This window comes from Zootoca vivipara, chromosome 1 (assembly GCF_965207765.1).
Source record: "Zootoca vivipara chromosome 1, rZooViv2.hap1.1, whole genome shotgun sequence".
Classification (NCBI taxonomy): Eukaryota; Metazoa; Chordata; class Lepidosauria; order Squamata; family Lacertidae; genus Zootoca; species Zootoca vivipara.
This window is the reverse complement of record NC_142582.1, coordinates 98,494,323-98,516,518: the sequence shown is the minus strand read 5'-3', so window position 1 is coordinate 98,516,518 and position 22,196 is coordinate 98,494,323. Positions and strand designations below refer to the sequence as shown.

Sequence of the window (22,196 nt, the reverse complement as noted above, 5' to 3'; positions counted from 1 at the left end):
GGCCCCCCGTTCCACAAGTCTCTTCTGATTGGTTCATCCCTCCAATCCGAGCTCCGCGCTCCTGAGCTCCTATTGGCTCAAACCCCCATCCTTCTGCCTAAGGCCTGCCTCAATATATATAGATATATATATAAATTAACTGTCATCTCTTTCTCGGCCCCCCTCCTTTTCCTCACGCCCCCTCTTGTCCTCCCCCCTCTTTTTTAAAATAATAAAACCTGTTTGGGTTATGGGGGTGTCGCTGAGGGAAGGGGAAAGGATCGCGAGCCGGTTTCCCACACAACCGAAAGCCACGAGCTCCTGAGTTTTTGTGCGAGCGAGCGAGCGCGCGCGTGTGAGTGCCTGTGCGCGCGCAGGAGGGAGGGAGCGAGAGAAGCGGCTCAAGCGAGAGCAACTCCTGACTGAAGAGAGAGTCTAGCCCGGCAGCGCGCCACAGACAAGACTCGTAAACGGGGAGAGAATGAGAGCGCGAAAGCAGCAGCAGCACCGCCACAGCCACCACCACCACCACCACCAGCTCTCCTCAGCTCAGGCAGCCGCTCGACACCAGCTGCAGCAGCAGGCGCACGACTAGAGGCAGGGGAGAGGAGGGGAGGGGAAAAGGAAAGAAAAAGGCGGGGAGTGGAGGCTGAAGGGGCCACAGAGGCAAATTCCCTGAATTATCCCCCTCCTCCTCCTCTCTCTCTCCCGCTCCCTGGCTCGCTCAGCCACCTACCCGCTCAGCCACCTCGCTCGCTCCTCCTCGTCAGCCTCGCTCCCTCCCTCCCTCCGCTGCTTCACTCACTCATTCCCGTCCCCCCTCCTTTCTCTCTCTCCCTCCTTCCCCCCTCTCACTCACTCACTCACTCCTCCGTCTCACTTTCCCCCCCTCCTCCTCCCCTACCTCTCTTCTCTCCCCTTGTTTTCTCTTTCTCCCCCCTCCCACCCCACCCCCCTTTCTTTCCCTCTTTTCCCTTTTTTAATTTTCTTTTCCCTTTCCCCCCTTCTCTCTCTTTCTCTTTTACCTCAGCTTCTGCTTGCTGGCACTGCACTGCAGCTGCTCCTTCAGCCACTCGTCCTGCCTGGCTTCCCACCCCCCCACCCCTTTCCTCCCCTCCCCACCCACCCATTTCACCGGTGCCAGATAAACAAACCCTCCTCCTCCTCTTCCTCCAGCCCCCCCAAAGCCCCCCCATCCTTTTGGGGAAAGGGGGTGTTGGACTTGCCAGATTAGCTTGAGCTTTTAAAAGGAGGACAAGAAGAAGCCCGAAAGAAGCGGGACGAGCCCCCCTTCCTTCCTCCTCCCCCCTCCCTGCTCCCCCCCCCACCCCGAAGGGAGAAGCCAGTTATCCTTCTCGCGGCGGCAGCAAACATGATGGCGGCAGCTCCCATCCAGCAGAACGGGACCCACACTGGGGTGCCCATAGACCTGGACCCGCCGGACTCTCGGAAAAGACCACTTGAAGCTCCCCCCGAAGCCGGCAGCACCAAAAGGACCAACACGGGCGGTGGGTATTCGCCCCCCTCCTCCTCCACCACCTCCTCCTCCTTCCCCTCCTCCTCCCAAATTCCCCACCCACCTTCCCCTTTCCTACCTGCCTCCTCGCCTCGCCTCACCTCGCCCTCCTTTCCCTTTCCCCAAACATTCCTTATTTCTCTAATGTTATCATTCATCAAAATGGCGCCGCTTTCCGAGCATCTAGCAGCCCCGTTTTATTTTAATTTCGCATATTCGTCCTGACTTGGGGTCGCGGTGGGGTGGAGGGGAGGGCTGTTCAGCCTCGACCCACCGGGCTGTACCAAGCCCAGGGCTGCTGCTTTCGCCTGCTTCTTTCCCTTTCTTGCTCCTACCCCCACCCCCCTAACCAGCGCACGCCTTTGAACAATTGGGAGAAACTAAATGAATAAATGGCGGATGAAAAGAAGCACTTTCACTCCCCCCATCCCCTCTTAAGCCCCCTCTCTCGTGAGTCGCCAGGTAGATTTTTTTTTTCCATCCACCCACCCAATACAACAAAAATCTTGCCGATTTCCTGGCACCACTTTCTGTTACGGTGGAAAATGTTGCAAAGATTTGTTCTTCCTGGGGTTGGGTCACGGTGATGGGATGTGTGCGCGCGTGTGTGTGTGTCAGAGAGAGGTTTGCGGAGGGAGGGCGGGAGTTGCCTGTCTTGGTGCGGTGACTTGTTAGTTAACATCCTGCTCTTCCTGGATGAGATGAGTTATAACGGGACCAGCATCTCCTCTATTCATTTGCACTGGAGTCTTCATAACAATGCACCGAGGCAGAGGTGAATTTATTCATCCAACATTAACAAACAGCAGAACTAGATAGCTCGTGTATTTAACTGTTTGTATAATGTCTTTGCGGGGTGGGGTGGGGGGCGCACCTGTACTAGCTGGGACATGGACTCTCAAAGTAGGATGGCTCTGAACCTGCTCCTTTATAGAAGCAAAGTTCTTTCATGATGCATTTTAGGTTAAACTGTGAAAATCAGATAGGGGTGTTTATTTGTGTTTTAATAAAGAGGGCTTAAATGTGTGTGTTGTTTTTTACATGAGATCCTTTCAGAGCAGTTTCTTTAAGGTCCATAGAATTGATGTCATTCATTGGAGGAGCAAATTGTTCAGTTGTAAAGAAATATTTGATTCATTCTCCAATTCTGGCTTTTTTCTTTCTTTCGTTTTGCTCTGATTTGGGCATTACATTGGGCATGACATAAGCAGTCACCTTTTAAAGTGTATGCATGACTCCAGGTTTTTTTAAAGGGGGAAATATTTTTTAATGTCCTTTGATTAAGAGATCATTGCCATTTGAGAAGCATTTAAAAATACATCTGGATTACTTAGGCAAATGGTTGCATCCACTTATATTGCCAAGTTTTATTGTCAATAGCTAAAACTCTTTGAATAAAATCTCAAATTTTGGATTTAGTGGATAAAGCTGTGTGTTGGGGAGAGTACAGTGCTAATGGTGAACAAATGCCCTTTTAATGTTTTCTTTCCAGTTTGCAGCATTTTTAGGGAAAGTTGTAGTTCTTGACAAAATTCTTGTGTAAGGTATTTTCTTTCTTTCTGAAGAGTTATATCATACCTTAGTAACTATTTTACATTCAGAATTACAACTTAAATTGGGTCATTGCTTCTCATAGCACCATCAAATTAAGGACAATTCATTAGATTCTTCATTTTTTCACAGCGGATATGAAGGATGGTGCAACTGGTTACATATCTGTGCAGAATACCTGTACGTTAATACTATAATAGAAAGGCATATTTTTGTAGTCTTGAGGATGAATGAGATTTTAGGCAGCTAATTAACCTTCAATATCTCAATTTTTTCAGAGGACGGCCAATATTTTCTAAAGGTCCTCATACCTAGTTATGCGGCTGGATCTATAATTGGGAAGGGAGGACAGACAATTGTTCAGCTGCAGAAAGAGACTGGAGCTACCATCAAGCTCTCTAAATCCAAAGACTTTTATCCAGGTAGGTGCAAGCTTTAGAAGATTATTTGTTAAATCCCATGGGTAATGTATCCACATTCTGTATAATTAAACATTAGCGTACCTGTAGAATTAAATAGTATTAGCATTTCACTACAATAACTGGCATTCTTGAATAGTAAAATGCATTTTCACAAGCAATTCTAAGCAAATATATTGGTATTTGTTATTTTGCAAGAAAGAAAAGACACTGTCTAAACCTGATTGTGGAAAAACTAAGAATCATATTGCTATTATGCATGTGTGTTCTACACAGCTCATCTTTTTGCAAGAAATGTTTTTTAAAAAACAGGCTGTTTGACAGCTGGTATTACAGGTTTTGCTGAAGTTTTCAGACATTATGGCAATTAAGCTCATAAGTAAAACACAGGTTCTCCTTGTAGAATAGGCCATTTACCTTAAATCCATTACGTACTTTGGTTCTGCTTCATTGCTTTGTTCATACATCTTAACATGAAATAAATTCCAAGTGCTGCTCTTCAGATGTTCCTTTGATTTTGTGTATTTTCACAATTGTGATATATAACGGAAACCTATTGTGAAAGAATACAAATAATTTTGTTTGGAAATTTAGACCGTAAGAATATTGTATACATAAGTGCTATAACATTGAGTTATAAAATATACATACTGAAGGCTGTAGAATTCATATATGGTGTTTTATTATCATTTTTGAATGCATAATGTTTATAAAGATTTCTAAACTGGTGTGGAGGTATTTAATGTCCATTGTAAATTAAAAGCAGTATTTCTTTATATAGACCAATAATGAAGCATTATTGATAAAAGAAACATTGCCAATAAAGGAAGTGTTCTGATAGTCATTTGATTTTTCTTAACTCTAGCACTGGTGGCTTTCCATTGAGATGGCCTGTTTTCTTTTTTCTTGTAATAAAAAAAAAATCTTTGTATTTGGGAATGGTTCACAGATATGATTGAATCCTGTAAACTAGTTAGAAAGACTGTCATGAGTAAAACCAGAGTGTTTCCTTTTCTACTGTCTTAAATTCCAAAGTGGATCATTGTTGTTTGATACAAAGGTTGTTATCCTCTTGTGATAGTTGTGGTACAGAGGCAGAGAGTGTATGTGTTCAAAGACTTATATTTAAAATTCCATTCAAGGTGCAGTATATAACAATGCGTTATGTTTTTATGAGTGGGGTTTTATTTTTAATGAAATAGTATTTAAAATGTTGATGAAAAAGCTTGTACAGTATATTTTTAAAAGGTGAAAGTCGGTATATAGATGACATAATCGACACGGACATAAAATTGTGACAGTTTTGGATGATAGCTATAATGGCAAATTGAGTTTGGAGACAATAGATGAATAAATTACAGATGTGTTTGTGATATTCGTAAGAGTAGCCAATGTGAGATGACAATGCAGAAGAATTTGTGTTTGATCACCAGTGCAAATCCTAAATCATAACCTTTGATTTAGCTATATAGTATTAAGCAAGATTGGAATCTTTCGTTTGCTACATTAACAGGAGTCCTTTCCATTCTAATTAAAATCAATATTAAGTGTTGAATTGGGCAGATGCAAAGATTTTAATAGAAATTTCCTCTGAAGGTTTTTTAAAAAAGAAAGGCATGATGAGGGGTTTACAGCCTTGTGTTAAGTGTTCCTGTGACGTAAACAGGTTCCCTCTGAAGAAATGCCAGCATGAGAGAGAGCTTGTACAGTTTGACTGTAACAGGTGTAAACTAATCCCTTGTTGTTGTTATTTACTAATCACTAATTTTGGTCCTGTGAAACCTCGTTTATATTTGAAACCACAGTGTTGATCAATTTTAGTGAATAAATAAATATGGGCATCCATAAACTACATGAACATGCTAACACATGTAATTATTTAATGGTGCTAGTTAATGTTTCTGTTTAGATCTGAACATGAGCCTGATGCATATTTTGAACTCATGGATTCTCCAACCTACTGTAATTTGAGTTTCTTCCATATATAAATCCTGAAGTCTTAATCTGAACTATGCTAACTTCTGCTCAGCCTTAAATTAGACTAGACACTGATTTTGTGTAGTTGTGAATTTTCAATTAGCATTGTAAATATTGTATCCAACTGGAGTTTTGATCAGTGTAATACTTATAGGTATTAATTGTTCCATAGATGCCTGGCAGTTCAATGGCAACAACTAGATTATAAAACTTTTGTGCTTATCAATGATAGTTGCGTTTGTGAACTATATTCCATGTGCGTTTGTATTTAGCACAGAGTAGGTTTAGTTAATCTGATATGACCAGAAGTAACAAAATTAATTGCAGCTAGTTACTGTACATGAATCATACTAACTATTGGCATACTTTGAAGAGAACCCCTCAGTGCTGCTGTCCTTTGATTTGTTTGGTATATTAGCAAGCATTTTCAAGTTAATCCAGGTTATCAAAACACTTTTCATCCAGAGTATAAGTAAAATTGGCCAAATGCTCAGAATGAATATCCTTATTTGGGCACAAAACTGTTAAAAACAGGTAAGCATTGTCTGTCAGTGCTTCTCTATTTATAATCTAATTACTAGAAAATAAGAATGTTTTGAATTGACAACTGCAGATAATAGTCTGCTGACTTTTTATTGTTTGCTGTATGGTAGATAGATTTATTGTATATTCAGTGTTTTAGTAGTGCAATGCACATTTTTCAAAATAAAAAACTGCTGTACATACATGTATGACTGGTAATTCTTTCCTTATGACGTATTAAATATGGGTGTATGTAACACACACTGAAAATATTTTCTTAGTTAAAATCCAATTGATTTTATGACATTTTAAAGGAACTCAATAGTTTAAGAGGAAATGCACAGTTACTTTGTGAAATGATATTCTATATCACTTGCTTTTAGTATTTGACTTGATATTAATAAAATCTGAGGAAGAGTTATGGAGAAGTTCTGTAAAACATGTTGAACAGGAATTTTATGAGTTATGACCTTGAAAATGTTACCCCCCCTTTAAAAAAATAACCAGTGACCAAATGTACACCAGTATTTTCCTGAAGTTCATAATTTTAAAATAATAACCCCACAGGCAACCTTTCAAAGGGCGTTCTCACAAAATGCTATGGATTTTGAGAAAGTAATGAAAGCGTAGAGGTAAATGGAGTTTGTTTTTTTAAGTTCAGCATCATTTCTCCGCTAAAAAAATAGTTTAATTTTAAATCTCTCCTTGTTAAATGAAAGCTGTTAAATTATTGAGACTGCAATCCTATACTCACCTTGGGAAAAGCCCCATTGAACTCAATGGGATTTATTTTTGACTTCATATATAGGGTTACAGTGTAAGTGTGGTTGAAATTAGGATATGAATGTGAATAGCTGTGTGCAGTGTGGCTGTCCAGATGCTTGGAGATGTATTCCAGCAGGGATGTCATTCATGTAGAAGGCTGACACATCTGTCCCATTACATTTTAGCTTTCATGATACATGTCATTCCCACCCTGCCCCACAAAAAGTGTCCTTAATTTAGGATGCTTAAAGACAAACACGTTGCTACAGGTTGTGTTGCTACTAACATTTTTTACTCAGGAGGACTGTTTCTGAAGAAAGTAGTAATGCTGAGTATGTGATCATTGTGGTAATTGTGGTCACTGAGATAGATCTGCAAAGCTTAGTTCTCTGGTTTTTTTAACTCTTAAATGCCCAAGCATTGAATACAGCTATTTGAAGGTATAATTCTCAGTTGTACAGCTGTCATTGATCTTGCAAAGTCTGCTTTAATGAGAAGAACCAAGTTAGGTTCTGATTTTTTTTTTTTAGTGTTCAGAATTAAGCTATAAATGGATGAGAATTTTGTATGACATGGAGGTAGCTTTTTGTGTGTAATGTTATATTTTCTTTAATATGCTTTCTGGGACTTTAAATACTTTTGTGGTTTTTGTCCCTTGATGATTTGGTGATTGATTTGATGATTTGGTGATTATGATTGTTGAATAAAACTTTAAAAAGAGTGGATTTTTTCTGAATTGAAATGCCTGTATAGATGTTTATCTAACTCCACCCTGTCCCTTAAATAAATAAATAAATAAATAAAATGATAGGCATTTAGTGTACAATCTTCAACATTAACAAACTGATCTATCAGTTTATGAATGTTTACATTTCGCTAAGTGTATGTAGGATTACAGCCTTAAAAATGGTGCTAGGAGAGGAAAAATAGCCACCTGATTCAGCACCCTACTGCAGGGCAGGGTGGTGTACAGTCACATCTCCCCTCCATCTGATCAATTCAGATGAGTTCCGGAGGAAACTTCTTTCTAAACTAAAATATGGTGGTCATACATTCCAGCAAATCACTTACTGAGTGAATCTTAATGCAACCAGTGGAAAGGAATTCTGCTAGAAAGAGTTTTGGGATTAGATTGATGAGCCTAGCCAGGAGAGTCTACAAGTTGTCTATCTGTTTTGCAACTTTTACTTATCAGCATGCACAGTGGATTAGTTTTTTGAAAGGTTTATAGGCCAAATTTATTTGAGAATGACAGAACAAGGTTAAAGAAGGAACTTGTTAATTTTTTTTAAATTACTGGAATGCGGTTTATTTAGATGCATTATTAATAGAGACTGATTTTTCTATGTGCAAAGTTCTTATATAGTTAATATTGCAGGGCATGTGGTGTTTTATAGAGGAACCAAGAAAGCTGTATCTATTTCGGAAAGAATCCTTATTGCTTCATTTAAAACTGCTGCTTAGCTTTATAGTGATGTCATGAAGGTAAAAAGCTCAATGCACTAGAAAAATAATCTGCAAAATAAATATCTTTCAGACAGCATTTAAAAACTGAAATACTATTTGGAATGGTAGTGATGTTCCTAATACCTGATCATGGAAGTGAATTTGTTCTAAGAAAGGAAATAAAGGTAATTTTAAATATCCTAATACAAACATAATTTTGGTGAACTTCCAGTTTAACAGAAGTATTAAGTTGCCGCTTCACCTATTTGCTCTTTCACTTATTTTAATAATTGATTTTTTAAAATTATTTTAAAGTCCTGTAACCTTATTTTGAAGGATAAAATTACTTTTGCCGAAAATCATTTGGAAAATTAATTTTCCGAACAATATAGGTTTTAAACAAATAGCTATTTTTGTTTAAAAACGATCTCGCAAATTAGAAAATAGAATGTTAATTCTTTAAATCAGATTACAGATTTTGAAAGTTAACATTGCTATGAAGTTTGGGGTTGATTGCTGCCTCATTTCCATCTTTGAACTTGGTTCTGGTTAAGTTCAACAACATCTGTAGAGATCCGACTAACAAACATTTCTGGGATTCATCTTTGCAGTTTTCAGCAGGTGCAGTTGGTGTTGCAGCCCTTCTCAAAAAGAGGTTAGTTTGTTTTTAATGTTTATCATTAGTCCAGTGGGAAGGAATGACTTGGTAGAGACTTGAAGGTTGTCAGTTGTCCAGTGCTGGAATGCTGCAGGTAATTGGGCTAGACTGGTGGGAATTGTGACAGTGTGCTTCTCACGTTGCACTGCAGCTGTTGTTGATCTTAATTAATCTGACCCTCAGAGGCTGTAGTGTCATAGCATAAAAGGCAGTACACACTGGAAATTGAGGAGCTATTCTCATGATCTCTTTACTGAATGTGTATGGTTCTTTTAAAAAGATTTAAAATGACTATTGGTTTTTATTCAATATTAACTGCATTGTAAAAGCAAGTGGATGAAAGGAGGAAATATGATATTTTAAATAAAATGTGCCTTTTTTAGTCTGCCTTAGGTTCTTCAGTTTAACCATACTTATACTGAAGACCTACTAAAACCAACAGGATGTACTCTGAAATATGTATCAAAACTTCCAGTATTGAATGAATGCTGAATATCAAATGTAGATTTGTATATTATTTCGGTAACATGATTTATCTCATATTTTGTTCTGTGTGACGTGTTAGTTGCATTTTGATATAAATTTTTAGGTAATCTGGAAAATTTTGCTATACTGGACATCTTTAGGCTTCCTCATTACTTGAATGCAACAGACGTTCACTTCTGTTTTTGGAAAATGCTTTGAAAGGTTATGTACTGCATGCTGGGAACATGGGGGTGTTATGAATGTTTCAGTACCCATGTCTTTCATGGAAGAGATTAAAACATACCATTTAACTTTCCCATTTGATAATTTTGAGATTACAAACTATGTAACTAAGAGTTTTTTTGTTCTAAACTATAACTAAGATTTGAAAACATTGAACCTTATTACTTCAAGATTCAGTCTTTTGTTTTGTTTTACGTTTGTTTCAGTTAAGTAAATATTAATTGCCTTAATCTGGCTAGACTTTTGCATTTGGGCAAAACTCTTCATACCTTATTTGGTATTGCAAACAATTGAAATCTGAAAATACTGAAATTAAATGCTAGGCTCAATTATTTCATGCAGAATACATAGTTTGTTTATTTAGCTTTCCTTGATTTTGCATGTTAACTGCCAGTTTCATATGGCAGCCCATCTGAAGAAGTGTGCATACACACAAAAGCTTATACCTAGAACAAACTTAGTTGGTCTCTAAAGTCTAAGGTGCTACTGGACAATTTTTTATTTATTTTGACTGCGTCAGACCAACACTGCTACCTACCTGAATATGGCAACCCAGTTTGTCAGCGTACTTACTGGACACTATCTCTATGACACCTGTACATCTTTAGCATTATTTCATCACTACTAGATTTCATCACTATTCAGTATATTTAAAGTCTACTTGTGTAGCTGATTATACGATAGCCCATTTTAATACCGGTAGTTTACTTTACAGTAAGTGTGATGTGCTTGTGTGTCTGATTTCTGGATTTTATTTGTGGAAAGAATAAACATCTGTTTTCCATAAATATATTTCCTACTGTATTCTGCAGGACCTGTCTTGTCAACATGGATAGAAATTCTGCAAAATAACAATGATTATTTTGGAAAACGGGGAATAGGGACAAAGGGTGGAATCACTCTGGTAAGATGATTAAATATAAAGAAATAAAACACTTTAAGCTGTGAGCATATTAACAAATTGTGTTATTTGATTTGCCATTACAACTAGTTTGACACTGATACGTGGTGCATTTGTAGTTACCAATAAGGTGCTCCCATAAAAACACATGTTTACTTTTAAAACCTTGTCAGAATACTGAATTCTCACTTAAGATATATTATGTGACTATAAATAGAAACGTATTATAAATGAATGTATACCCATTATTGTTAGACACAATTCTAGAAAAAGGCAAGCTTGTTGGAGCCTTAAGGCTAAAACTTCATTTTAGACAGCAGCCCTGTCTTGTCATGCCTACTTATATGTAACGTTTAGCGAAGAAGTCTGTGATGCATTGGTAGCCAGTGGCAAGGAAATTGAGAATTTTGCTGTGTTATGACGTCACATATCTTGGCGTACTAAAGGTTGAGAGTAGTGGAGTTGGTACGCAAGCAGGTTTAATATTCAGATTTAGATGTACTGATTGATATGTTGCAGATATGCTGGTGCCAGAAAAAATTAGGACAGCTATGTGTGTGCGTTTTAGTGGCAATAAAACAAACCCAGCATTTCGATCACTTGTAATAATTAGTTCATTTGCTTCTCTGCCTGTGGAATGCCCATGTTTGTATTTATTGCTCTTTTCTAGAATGAGTATTTTTTTAAGCTAAGGAAAAAAGTGAATATAGATGTCCTTCTAAAATCCTGTCTGTTGTATGAAGAATTTGCCAATACACTATTTCCTGAAATGTGTTTTGTTTTGCCTGCTGGGTTGTGAAGTACTTGAAATGTGCAATTTATTTATTTATATAGTGAAATTATTTACTTAGTAGTTACACGACACCTTCTGGTTCTGCCCCAAGGAACATACAATCCTAGGAACAAAGTATAAGAAAGATGGGAGATCAATTAGATTTCTAGATATTTTGAACAGTTTTCAGAGAGGTAGCTGTGTTTGTTTACTGTAGCAAAAGCAGAATCTTGTGATACCTTAAGGTTAACAATTTTTTTTTATGACGCAGACTTTCATGAACTACAGCCCACTTCATCAGAGTCATGCATTAGAAGTGGACTGCAGTTTATAACAGTTTATACCATAGTCAATCTGTTAGTCTTTTGACATTATTATTATTATTAACCTACCATTTTCCCTGCTCAAGGTGGCATATAGATTAAAACAAGAATCACTAAAAGCATAGAAAAAAATTATTAAAATATAATTACGGTAAGCATTTAAAACTTTTTAAAGAGTTTGTTTCCCCTTTGATATCCTCCCCTGCCCCACTGCCAATAAGATTGGGGCATAGTGTTGGGTTGACCTTTATTGTGCCATTTTTTCAGTCTACACGCCATGCTGGAAGTGGCAAAGGGGAAAGTTTTAGTATGCTCTCTCTAATGCCCTGGCAATTTTTAAGGAAAAATAAATAGAAACATTGAGCGATCTGATTACAGAGTTCCTGTGTCTTGTCAAGCTAATCCTAAAATGTTACAGTGGTCAGACACAATAATGGGTTGAATGTGAAAGGAACTTTAACTTTTGAGTACTTCCACACCAGCCCTTTTCTCTGAAGTAAGGATGGCAATTCCACTTAACATTTTGCAGAGCATCCACATGGTGTTATTTTATTACAGTATTACAGTGCTTTCTGTGTAAGCTCATATTTCTTGAGATATAATGTTTTTGTGGCAAAATGTGTTTGTAATAACCTGTCAGGTGCACCAAAGTACTATTAAAACATGTTTAGGACTCCAGTGCTGCCCAATTGAAAAGTTCCTCTTTAAAGTTCACTGCTTGCTCTTTTATCCTGTTGATCCAGAGTGGGGGTGATAAGGATGAATAGTCTGTCTTATCCCTTGAATTGCCTCTCTAAATTAAATTTTCTGACCATGAACATATGTGTGTGTTACTTATGGTTGTATTTGTCATTTGTTCAGAAGGGCCTATGAAACAGGTCCCATTTATGGGTGAAGTTGCAGACTGTTCACCACTATTTTCACATCCTGGATCAACATGAACAAATAAAATAGGCTGAAGCTGCAAATTGGGGGGGGCGGATTAGGATTATAAAGCACCAGGCCATTGTATGCTTGTTGATGTGATAAACTATAAGAGAAACATCAGATATAATGTGGCACTCTCCAGATATTCTTGGACCAGCCATTATGACAATTGGTCAGGGATTATGACAGTTGATATTCCCAATAACATCTGGAAGGCACCCCCTTAACTTCTCCTAGTCTAACCAAATGCTGTGAGAGATCCAAGCAGACGGTGCTGGAAATAACACAACAACATCCAATTCTAATACTACAATAGTAGATGTACATCAACACAATAGAATAAACCTTTAATTGCTACATTTTTATCCATTACATCTTAGAAAAAGCTGGCACCTTTCACTATTTCATTGTAAAGTATTATTCAAGATATATTGTGATACAGTGTTTTGCTACACCATTGTCGCACAATTAAAGGATATCTCTGTCTGCCTTGACATTCCAGATGAGCTCATGACTAATGTTGCAACCCAATTTACAGGACCAGCATTTTACTAATGTTGGGTACTATTTTACTCAGAGCAGACCCATTAAAAGTAATGAACCTAACTTAGTCATGTTTATTTATTTTAATAGGTTTATTCTGAGTAAAATGTAATTGAATAGCCCCTTCTGTACTTTTTGCAACTTTTGCCATATTGCCACTAGCCCCAACTAACCAGAAGAAATGGAAGAAACTGCAAAGGCACTCTTGAGAAAGATGACCTTCGTACTGTTTTCTAAAGCTAGGTGTCAATCCCACTGATAGCTGTTGGATAAGCTAAGCAGAATTCTTAATGTGAAGGCCAATCAGAATACACCCTAAATAATATTTTTCTTCCAAAGTGGCCTTATGAATATTTTTATACTTAGCACAATTCAGTATAAGAACAGCCACATCTAGAACCAGGAGAATTTGATATAAACTTGATAGAAGAAAAGACATGGCAAGACTCCAGCTATTGCTCAATGAAATTATGAAAACACAGATCATATTTTGTTGAGACAAATGTGGACTACTTAAACACAAAACAACCTTTTTCTATTCCTGATAAAGTAGAACTTCCAGATTTGAGTAGTACCCGAAAAACCAAGTTCATTTTCTGAAATTCTGCCAGAGCCATCCTCTAAGACTGATAGCAAAATTGCTATTACAGTTGTAACTAGCTCTGTATTATTAAAAAGTATTTGAAATGTAAAGATGAGGGACTGATTATCCAAACAACCAAACATTTCAAGAGTGCTGATTTATTTGTATGTTAAAACAAAGGAGCTGGGAAAAGAGATGTGTAGATAGTATAATTATCAGGTAGGACCGGACAAAGTTGTAGTAGAGTGAGGGGGCTTTATGTTACTGTTAAAGACGCGAAGTTTCTACTCTAGATGCTTTATGAGTGAGTTCTCCATTCAGCCTTCCATAACACCAAGTATATAGGTATGTGTTTAAAAGGCTTAGTCTTAAGAATAAAGCTGTCTAATCCCTTTTAGACTATAATGCTGCTCTTAAAGCTTTAGAAGAATTCCTAACACATGTACAACATGAGATTTCCCAAAACTCTTGCCCCATTTGAATTTTTAGAAAGGCTTTTTTTAAAAAAGTCATATATTTTGTGGGGGGAAACCTTTGATTTCTTTTTGCTGAAATAATTCCAGTGATTTTTAAGACCCCCACTCTCTCCATATCATTATTAATTAGTCTATATGTGGCCTCTTTTTTCATAGTATATTGCAAAGTGCTTTTGGAATAATCAGTGCTTCTGGTGCTGTGCCTGAATATACTGAGGGTAGGGGAACACAGAACTTTCACTTGGCATATTGAAATGCTTTAAATGTCTGGAATATGGAGTGAATGAGGGGTAGAAGAGCAAACATCTTTTGGGGTTGGGAATTTACATAGAATCATCTGTTCTACACAATATTTACTGTATTAATTTTTTTAGTACAGTGGTACTTCAGTTTACAAACTTAATCTGTTCCTGAAGTCCGTTCTTAAACTAAATCCGTTCTTAAACTGAGGCATGCTTTCCCTAATGAGGCCTCCCGCCGCCGGTGCCCTTCCACCGTTCGGTTTCCATTTGTAGACCGAGATAAAGTTCGCAAACCGGAACACTACTTCTGGTTTTGCGGAGTTCGTAATCCAAATCATTTGTAAACAGGACTGTTCTTAAACCGAGGTACCAATGTACTTACAAAATTATTATTCTTTATTTTGTCTGTGCTGCATAACTGTCATTGGTTGTGTTTTATTTGTAATCTGCACACTGATGTCTGAATGCATGGTGACTGACCACAAAAGTGATCTTGGAGTTGTGATACATAGGTTCAGTTAAATAGTTAATCCAGTGCATGGGAGCTGGGGGGAAATGCTAATTCCATTCTCACGGTATTTAGGAGAAGGGTTGAAAACACAAATGCCAGTATTGGAATGCCTTTATCAAAAAATGTGTTGTAACCACACTTGGAACACTGTGTGAAGTTATGGTCACCATATCTCAAAAGAGATTTTGTCAAGTTGGAAAAGGCAACCAAAAAGACTGGAGCAACTCCCCGTGAGGATTATTACAATGCTTGGGACTTTTTAGTTCAGAAAAATATACATAAGTTTTGAGGTTTATAAAATTATGCATGGTTTAGAGAATGTAGATAGAGCATATTATCCCTCTTTTATAATGCAAGAACCTGAAACATATTCAGGACAAAATATTTCACATGGCTCATAATTAAACTGCAGAATTCTCAACTATAGTGATGGCCACAAATGTAGACAGCTTTAAAAGGGGATTAGATAAAGTAATGGAAGATAAGGGTACTAATACTATATTCTACTTCAAGGATCAGATGCTGCATGCTGTTGAATGCCAGTTGCTCAGGAAGAATTGTAGGAGATTGCCCTCTGGACTAGATATGTCTTTGGCCTGATCTTACATTATAAAATTCTACCTGATTTATTCAGTACAATGTGGGCCAGGAATAAATGAGAAAAAATTGCAGAATAAAGTGAGATTTAGATTACTTTTTTAGAATTTATTTTGCAGCTGTTCTCATGGATAACAGGCAGGTAACAACAGTTTAAAATACAATCAATAAAAAATAAGAACAAGGAAGAATCAAAATATCACATAATCTGTCACAATGCAAGGCCATATAGATTTATTCAAATTGCTTGACTGAAAATAAAGGTATTTTACTGGCCCCAAAAGATGCTTTGCATTAGTGTCAGCTGACCCTCAGGGGGATGGTATTATATGACTCTGCTGCTATTGCCAAGAGGGCCCTGTAACCTTCCTCTTGTGAGTTTACAGAAGCTCATAAGCTAGTCAATAATTATGATATGTAGATTACCGTAGTGCTTGCTGCAAGAAAGTTTGGTGATATGCAACAGCAGCAACAAAACATTATATTAGCTGCATGGTATTGACAGCAAGTTAGTAATGCTGCTTAGGAGCCCTCTCTGTAATTTGCAACTGTTCAGTGGTACATTTTAAGTATATATACTATGTGTGTTATGATAAAGTTTTTTTGTGGTTAATATGTAAAACACATCTACATGCCTTTCTTGTGTTTCTTTTCCTAGGCATGATAGCTGTGGTAGTCTTGGACTGAGGGTGCCTTTATGTAGTTCCAACTCCAAGCTAAGAAGATCTGGGCTGGTTACTAACTGGGTGGGATATATCTTATGAACCCTGGAGCAAATATGCTCTTCTAAAGTCTTTTATAAGAAAAGGAATGTTGTTTTAAGACCACTGTGGTGGCATCTCCAGGGTGGAGAGGTGGAAGCAGAATATCCTATAGGGTGTCAGTGCCAACTTTGGTTTTGATATTGCAATTTACGTAAGAGCTTTTCGATTGATACTAGACAGGCACAGGCACTTTGGTAAATTTGTTTTTGTTTCTGCAAGCCTACCTAGATTTATAATTTAATTATTTATATTTGTTTTAAGTTTTACTATTTTTAAAATGGCAATAATTTTATGTATATTTTTGGGTGTTTTTTAATTATCTTGTGGTATTTAGCTGTGTGTTACCTACAAATTTATTTGCTCATCACTTAGAGAGTGCTGTGATTAATTGGTTTATAAATCTTCAAAGGAAAGTAAAATAATGTACTGCAATGTGGGCATAAGTAATTTTACAGTTGAGGCTTTCTACCCTTATTCTGATTTTCCATGCGTCTGTACTTGATAAAAAATACTTTCCTCACTTTGGTGATTTACATATGTGATGTGAACTGAAGTTTGTTTTAAGTGCTGAAAAAAGGAACATTTTAAAAACTACCACACCAGAGAACATATTTAAAACTATTGCACAGGAGAAAGCATTATTAACATTGTGTTCACAGATGTGGGTGTGACAAAATGATCAATGCTATGTATTACTCATATATTTAATCGATGATAGCATTTCAACATTAAAAAACCTAGCAATAAACAGGTTATTCAGTAAGCTGACAGTGGCGGGGGTGGGGTATTTTAAATTCTAGAAAATGACTTCAGCTTTCTTATTTGATGAGGCAGCTTAGCACCTGGGATAATTCTAATCCTGACACTTGGGATGTTTTATTTTCTGCTTCACTGATTTGGATTTCTGGTTCTTCACCGTTAAGATATTTTTTCAGTATATACATAAACAAAGTAAGATCTCAAATATATATTTTAAATGACTTGTACTATATAAAGCAAATAGCTTTTATAGTTTCTTCACATTTAGCTAACAAGTTAAAAGTTAAAAGTTTGTATTTAATTTCACTTTCCTCTTTGTTTTTTTAAATACTACATTTGTAAACAAAGAGCCTCCAGAGGGGTTTTGTTTGCGCTCTAGTATCAGACAGAGTATTGGCTGATAGAGTAGAGAAGCTTGGCTCTCTCAATAATTGTGTGCTTGGATATTCTAGTGCTTAATGTTTACCTCAAGGATATGTAAAGTATGATAGGAACTCTTTTTTTTCAGTAATTGCCCGTTGATTTTAGGGCAGTCGGTTTTTTCCTGTAAAACCCCACTCCCTAAGAGCATTGGAGATTGGATGTATGCGTGTGCACACACACCTATATTTAATACAAGTTTTACTTGGAAATTACTTTTATTGGAAGACTTGCAAAAATTTAAATCATGACAACTTGATAGCATACCCTTTCTTTGACTTGATTAGGTTTTAGGAAAAAATGGAGGCACCAAAAACTTAACATAAGTTTCACATTTATGAAAAGTAGTCAGCAAACAAATTCCACTTCCTAGCGATAGTAATGTAAAACATGTCAATTATACCTTTTATAATTTTTAGTTTAGATTACCAGTTTTTTAATTTAAGTTGCCCAATTTCACTTGCATTTGTTTAATTGCTAGAATATTGAGTGAGCACAATAATTTTTGGGGGCAAGATATAGCAGTAGAAATTTTTACAGAAAACTTTCTATCCTACATCACTGCTTTTCTTCTCACTTCTGAGGTGGTATCTATGGTATGGACACTAGTTGGCTGCCAATTCAAACAGCTTCTTCATTGTGGTTGTTTGCTGTCAATAAATTGCTCTGCATATGTTTTCTCACAGTAGTTGTAGCATGAGACTTAGCATTGAAACGTTGTTATTTTAATACATTTGTCTGGGATATTGTGCTTTGTAAACCATTAGTAGGTAGTTGTTAAAAGCTACAAACTCATAAGACAATCTTTAACATCCCACACATAAAAAACAAACACTAGCTGTTAGCAAACAAGATAAAAAGCCCAACAGTAGTGTGCTAAAACTACATACTCTTAACTGTTTTTCACAAAAAAATGTGTGTGTGTCATTTATAATCATGTTTCCATTTAACCATTCTCCACTACTGTCCTGATTTGAGTGGACATCTTGGAACTACAGACTCAACTCTGGCTTCTGATTGGATTCTGAAGTGTCCCGTTTTTAAGTCCAGCACTGTAACATGTCAGCTGGCTCATGCTAGAATGCTAGACCAAAGTACATTCGTATTTTGGTCTCACACTGTTGTGCATGTCAGCTAGTTTCCTGAGAGATCAAGACCAAAAAACAATGACAAGGAGTGGTGGGAGACTCCAGCCGGGGAATCCTTCGAGAGAAGCCTCAGATGAGGAAGACTCTGAGCCCGGGAAGTGGTGGTGGGACACTGAGGACAGGCCAGAGGTTGAAGGCTGAAAGAGGCCACAGGCATTAGCGAGCAAAAAGAACCAGGGGAGCAGAAGAGGAAGTGACAGAGGCTGTGGAAGCATCCTCAGAGCTTGCCTTCCCTACTTTAGTTAGTGTCCCTCCTCCCTTGTCTCTAAGGACATGGAGGGCTATGCGTGTAGCAGAACAAAGAGCAAAGGTGGCTGTCCCTAACGTAGTTAAAGGCTGCTTGGGAAACATCTGGCTGAGGAGGAGACAGGAAAGTAGGAGGCACAGATTGTTGGTACTGGCAGCTGTTTCATAGGGGCCAGTCCAATTCTGGAGCCTCCTACCACTCCTTGTCATCCAGCCAGTTGACCAGATTTTGTGAGGAGGCAAAATGTATCCACTTCCAGAGATAACAAGAAAAAGAACCACCCTAATAGTAGAAGAAAAATGAAGTGGTTTTAAGGGGGGGGGGGCAAATTCACAAAGCAGTTTGCAAATTCTCTTCAGATGATACGTATGTGAAACGGCATGTTTAATTCTAGGTGGTTTTTCTCAATGCATTCAGGAGAGGGATCAAGAACATTGAAAAGCATGCTCTTCTTATCTCAGGGTATTCAAAGGGAAGTGCACTCATCTGGTAGGAATAGGATTCACAATCCTTGGAAATCCAGCTGTATTTGGCATTGCATCCCTGAGATTTCTCACTGGGGTTTGGTGATATCTGGGTTTCAACATCACAATAAATCACCAGCTAAACATTGTAATATAACAATATATCATGATGTCTGAAATAAGGATGAAGCTATGAAGAGGCATTGGCTGGCTTCATGGTTTTTCCTGCATCGTGATTTTTGCCAGCACCTGCTTTTGTGATTTGCTGCCCCCTGCATGAGGCAGGGGAGAGTTGCACTGGCAGAGTTAACAGGCTGCAGGAATTGAAAGAAGCATTGGCTGTCTTCACAGTTTCCCCCACATTGTCATTTTTGCATCTCACATACATCATGATTTGCGATATAGTGCCAGGTCAAAATTAAGAAACCGATATATGGACTTCAAACTGGTTTTGGATGATATAATGATATATCTCCCATCCTTATTTGTCACCTACAGAGTGCAGGTAGTGTTTAAGAGGTGTAAAGGGGACAATCTGCTCTTGACGTTCCCTATAAGGATGGATAAATAAATAAATAAATAAATAAATAAATAAATTTATATATGTTTTGGGCATGTCTGACTTCTAGTCAGTAGCACATATTCTCTTTAAAGGACAGGGAAGAGGGGGATTGGCCTTTAGTTTCATATGGGCATCATTCTGGTGAACAATGCTTTATCACAAAATTAATTGATGAAATGAAAACTTGAAACGTATACATAATACTCTATATATTAATATAAAGAAATGGTCATAATTTGTACTGGTCCTAATTTACAGCAAGGAAGATAATTCAATCTTTTCAGGTTTTAATGTAAGTAGTCTCAAAATCCAATATTCTAAAGAGTAGGAGCCTATATTAATGCACCACTGCATATTTGATTCTCATCAGTTTGATTCTCTCAGTTAAGACTGCATTCATTCTCTAAAAATGCTTTACCATAGATTAATTGCTTAGTACAGTATAAAATAATTTATTTCAGATGCCTTTTTGACTGTTATACTTGGTCATTTCCCCCTTCACTTGAACATAGATTTTTCACTTCAGCGTACCCTGTCGTCTGAAACAATTCATCACTTGTAGCAGTGCACATCTAGGGTGAATTATTTGAGTTGACCATAAAATATACGTATTCAATTACAGGAAAGAGACAATACTTTTTATCTTTTTAGAGTATAATACCCATGCGAGGTAAAACATGATTCAAGCCACTGTATTCAGTATCACAGTGTATGAGAATATTTTTCAATGTTTTTGGTTCTCTAGAAAGTTTTCTTATCACATTTGGGGAGTTCAGATGTTGCTAGTTAATTTACAGCTCAATATTTTAAATTCAGATCTAGATATAACCTTAGGAATTTAGAATTCCTTTCTTGTTCAAGTAATATGCCCTGCCTCTGCTCTTCAACACAGAGGGCAAATGTTGGTTATAAATTGTATTAATGGTAGTGTTAGTGAAATGAATTGTGAAATTCTCAAACTTGGCAGAATTTTTTGCTAAGATGATGGACATTATTATTGTTGATAAATATTTCTTTGGTGTATATGCAGCTGTTGGAAGGTGATGGTGTTACAAATACTTTTGAACCCAGTGGCGGAGCTTCATGCTTCGCGTTCCTGGGGTGGGGTGCGCCTCCTGGAGGGCCGTGGCACACATGGGGGCGGGGCACGTGTTTTGGGGTGCGGGGCGGGCGCCTGCGACGGCGCCCCTTGGAGCCCGCCACTCGGGCAGCTCGCCCCTACCGCCCTATCTTCCTACGCCCCTGTTTGAACTGAGCAAGAACACAGACTATGCTAGTAAAGAAAAATAGAAAGTTTTTATACATACTGACAATGGCACTACTGTATATTTTATAACAGTATTCAAGTCTTCTGCGTCTGCTTTTAAATACAATTTCTTAAGATGGTTCATGTCTCCCAACTGCAAAGTGCTGCAAAACTTTTCAGGATTGTGCAGAATGCTGTTGGAGCAAGGGAAAGAGGAGATTGCGTATAAACTGAAAAAAGGGAAGCAGGGGCAAATTGTGGGCTAGGCCCAACAATTTCCATCATCTCTTATCTGTCATATGAAGAAATCAACCCTTCAGAGCAATAGAAGTGGCCCAAAAAGGAATTTTTGAGGCACGATCCTGAGAGCCTAAATTGCTGGCTGACGGTTGAGGTCTTACTATGCAAAAGAAGACTGAGGGTGGAGCTTCCATGTATACAGTTCCCAAGTACACTGATTATTTGTTCTTACATCAGTCTCTCTCAAAAAACATGGTGTGGTTGCTAAACAGGCCATTTGACATATGTAAACAGTTTCTTTCGTCTGGGAAGAGACATCCTGACACAGGTTCTTCAGTTGGTGTACACCAATTTTAATGGTTCAGCTTTCTATTCTTTGAACTGAATTTCAGCATAAGCTTTTTAAAAAATTTTTTTCATGATCTGCTAATCCAAAACAGTAATTTGTCATTTTGAATTTTATGTCCATCTAACAGAAAGGCTAAAACATGAAATGGGTTACCAGTGACATCTGGAATCCTATTTATATTCGTATGCATCTATTGCATATCTTTATTTGTGAAAGATTTGGAGTACTTTTACTGTAAATATTCTCCTTGTCTCAACACTCTTTACTGTTGTAATGTTAAATAGTGCAAAATATGCTTTGTGCTACATGAGTTGAAGACTGGGGAATATTGAAACCAATGTGCACCATCACCATTCACAGCAGTGAGTTGCATTAATATTTAAATAATCCTTTTATCGAATATAGCCCCAGCATGTCAGACCGTTACACCCAGGTTGAACATGACCTTATTTAAACATTAGTGCTGGGCACTGATGAAGTAATTGCCCCAGTTTGTACAAAATGTCTCAAAGGACTAAGCAATCGAGCCCACAAGTAGGTAAAAATAGAACATGAAACTAAAACTAGGGAACGCTTCCAAG

At 37.7% G+C, this 22,196-nt stretch overlaps 1 protein-coding gene across 5 annotated transcripts in view; it reads left to right on the top strand.

Moving 5' to 3' along the window:
* The first annotated feature begins 326 nt into the window (after positions 1-326).
* Positions 327-22,196, top strand: part of NOVA1 (NOVA alternative splicing regulator 1) — a 148,902-nt gene continuing 127,032 nt past the window's right edge. For 2 of the 5 annotated variants that reach the window (XM_088671337.1, XM_035110249.3), the window contains exons 1-2: positions 1,960-2,270; positions 3,325-3,468. In XM_088671337.1, coding sequence (XP_088527463.1) covers positions 2,255-2,270; positions 3,325-3,468 — 160 coding nt within the window. In that variant the 5' untranslated portion in view covers positions 1,960-2,254. The other 3 variants (XM_035110230.3, XM_035110239.3, XM_088671324.1) reach the window with 3 other exon arrangements.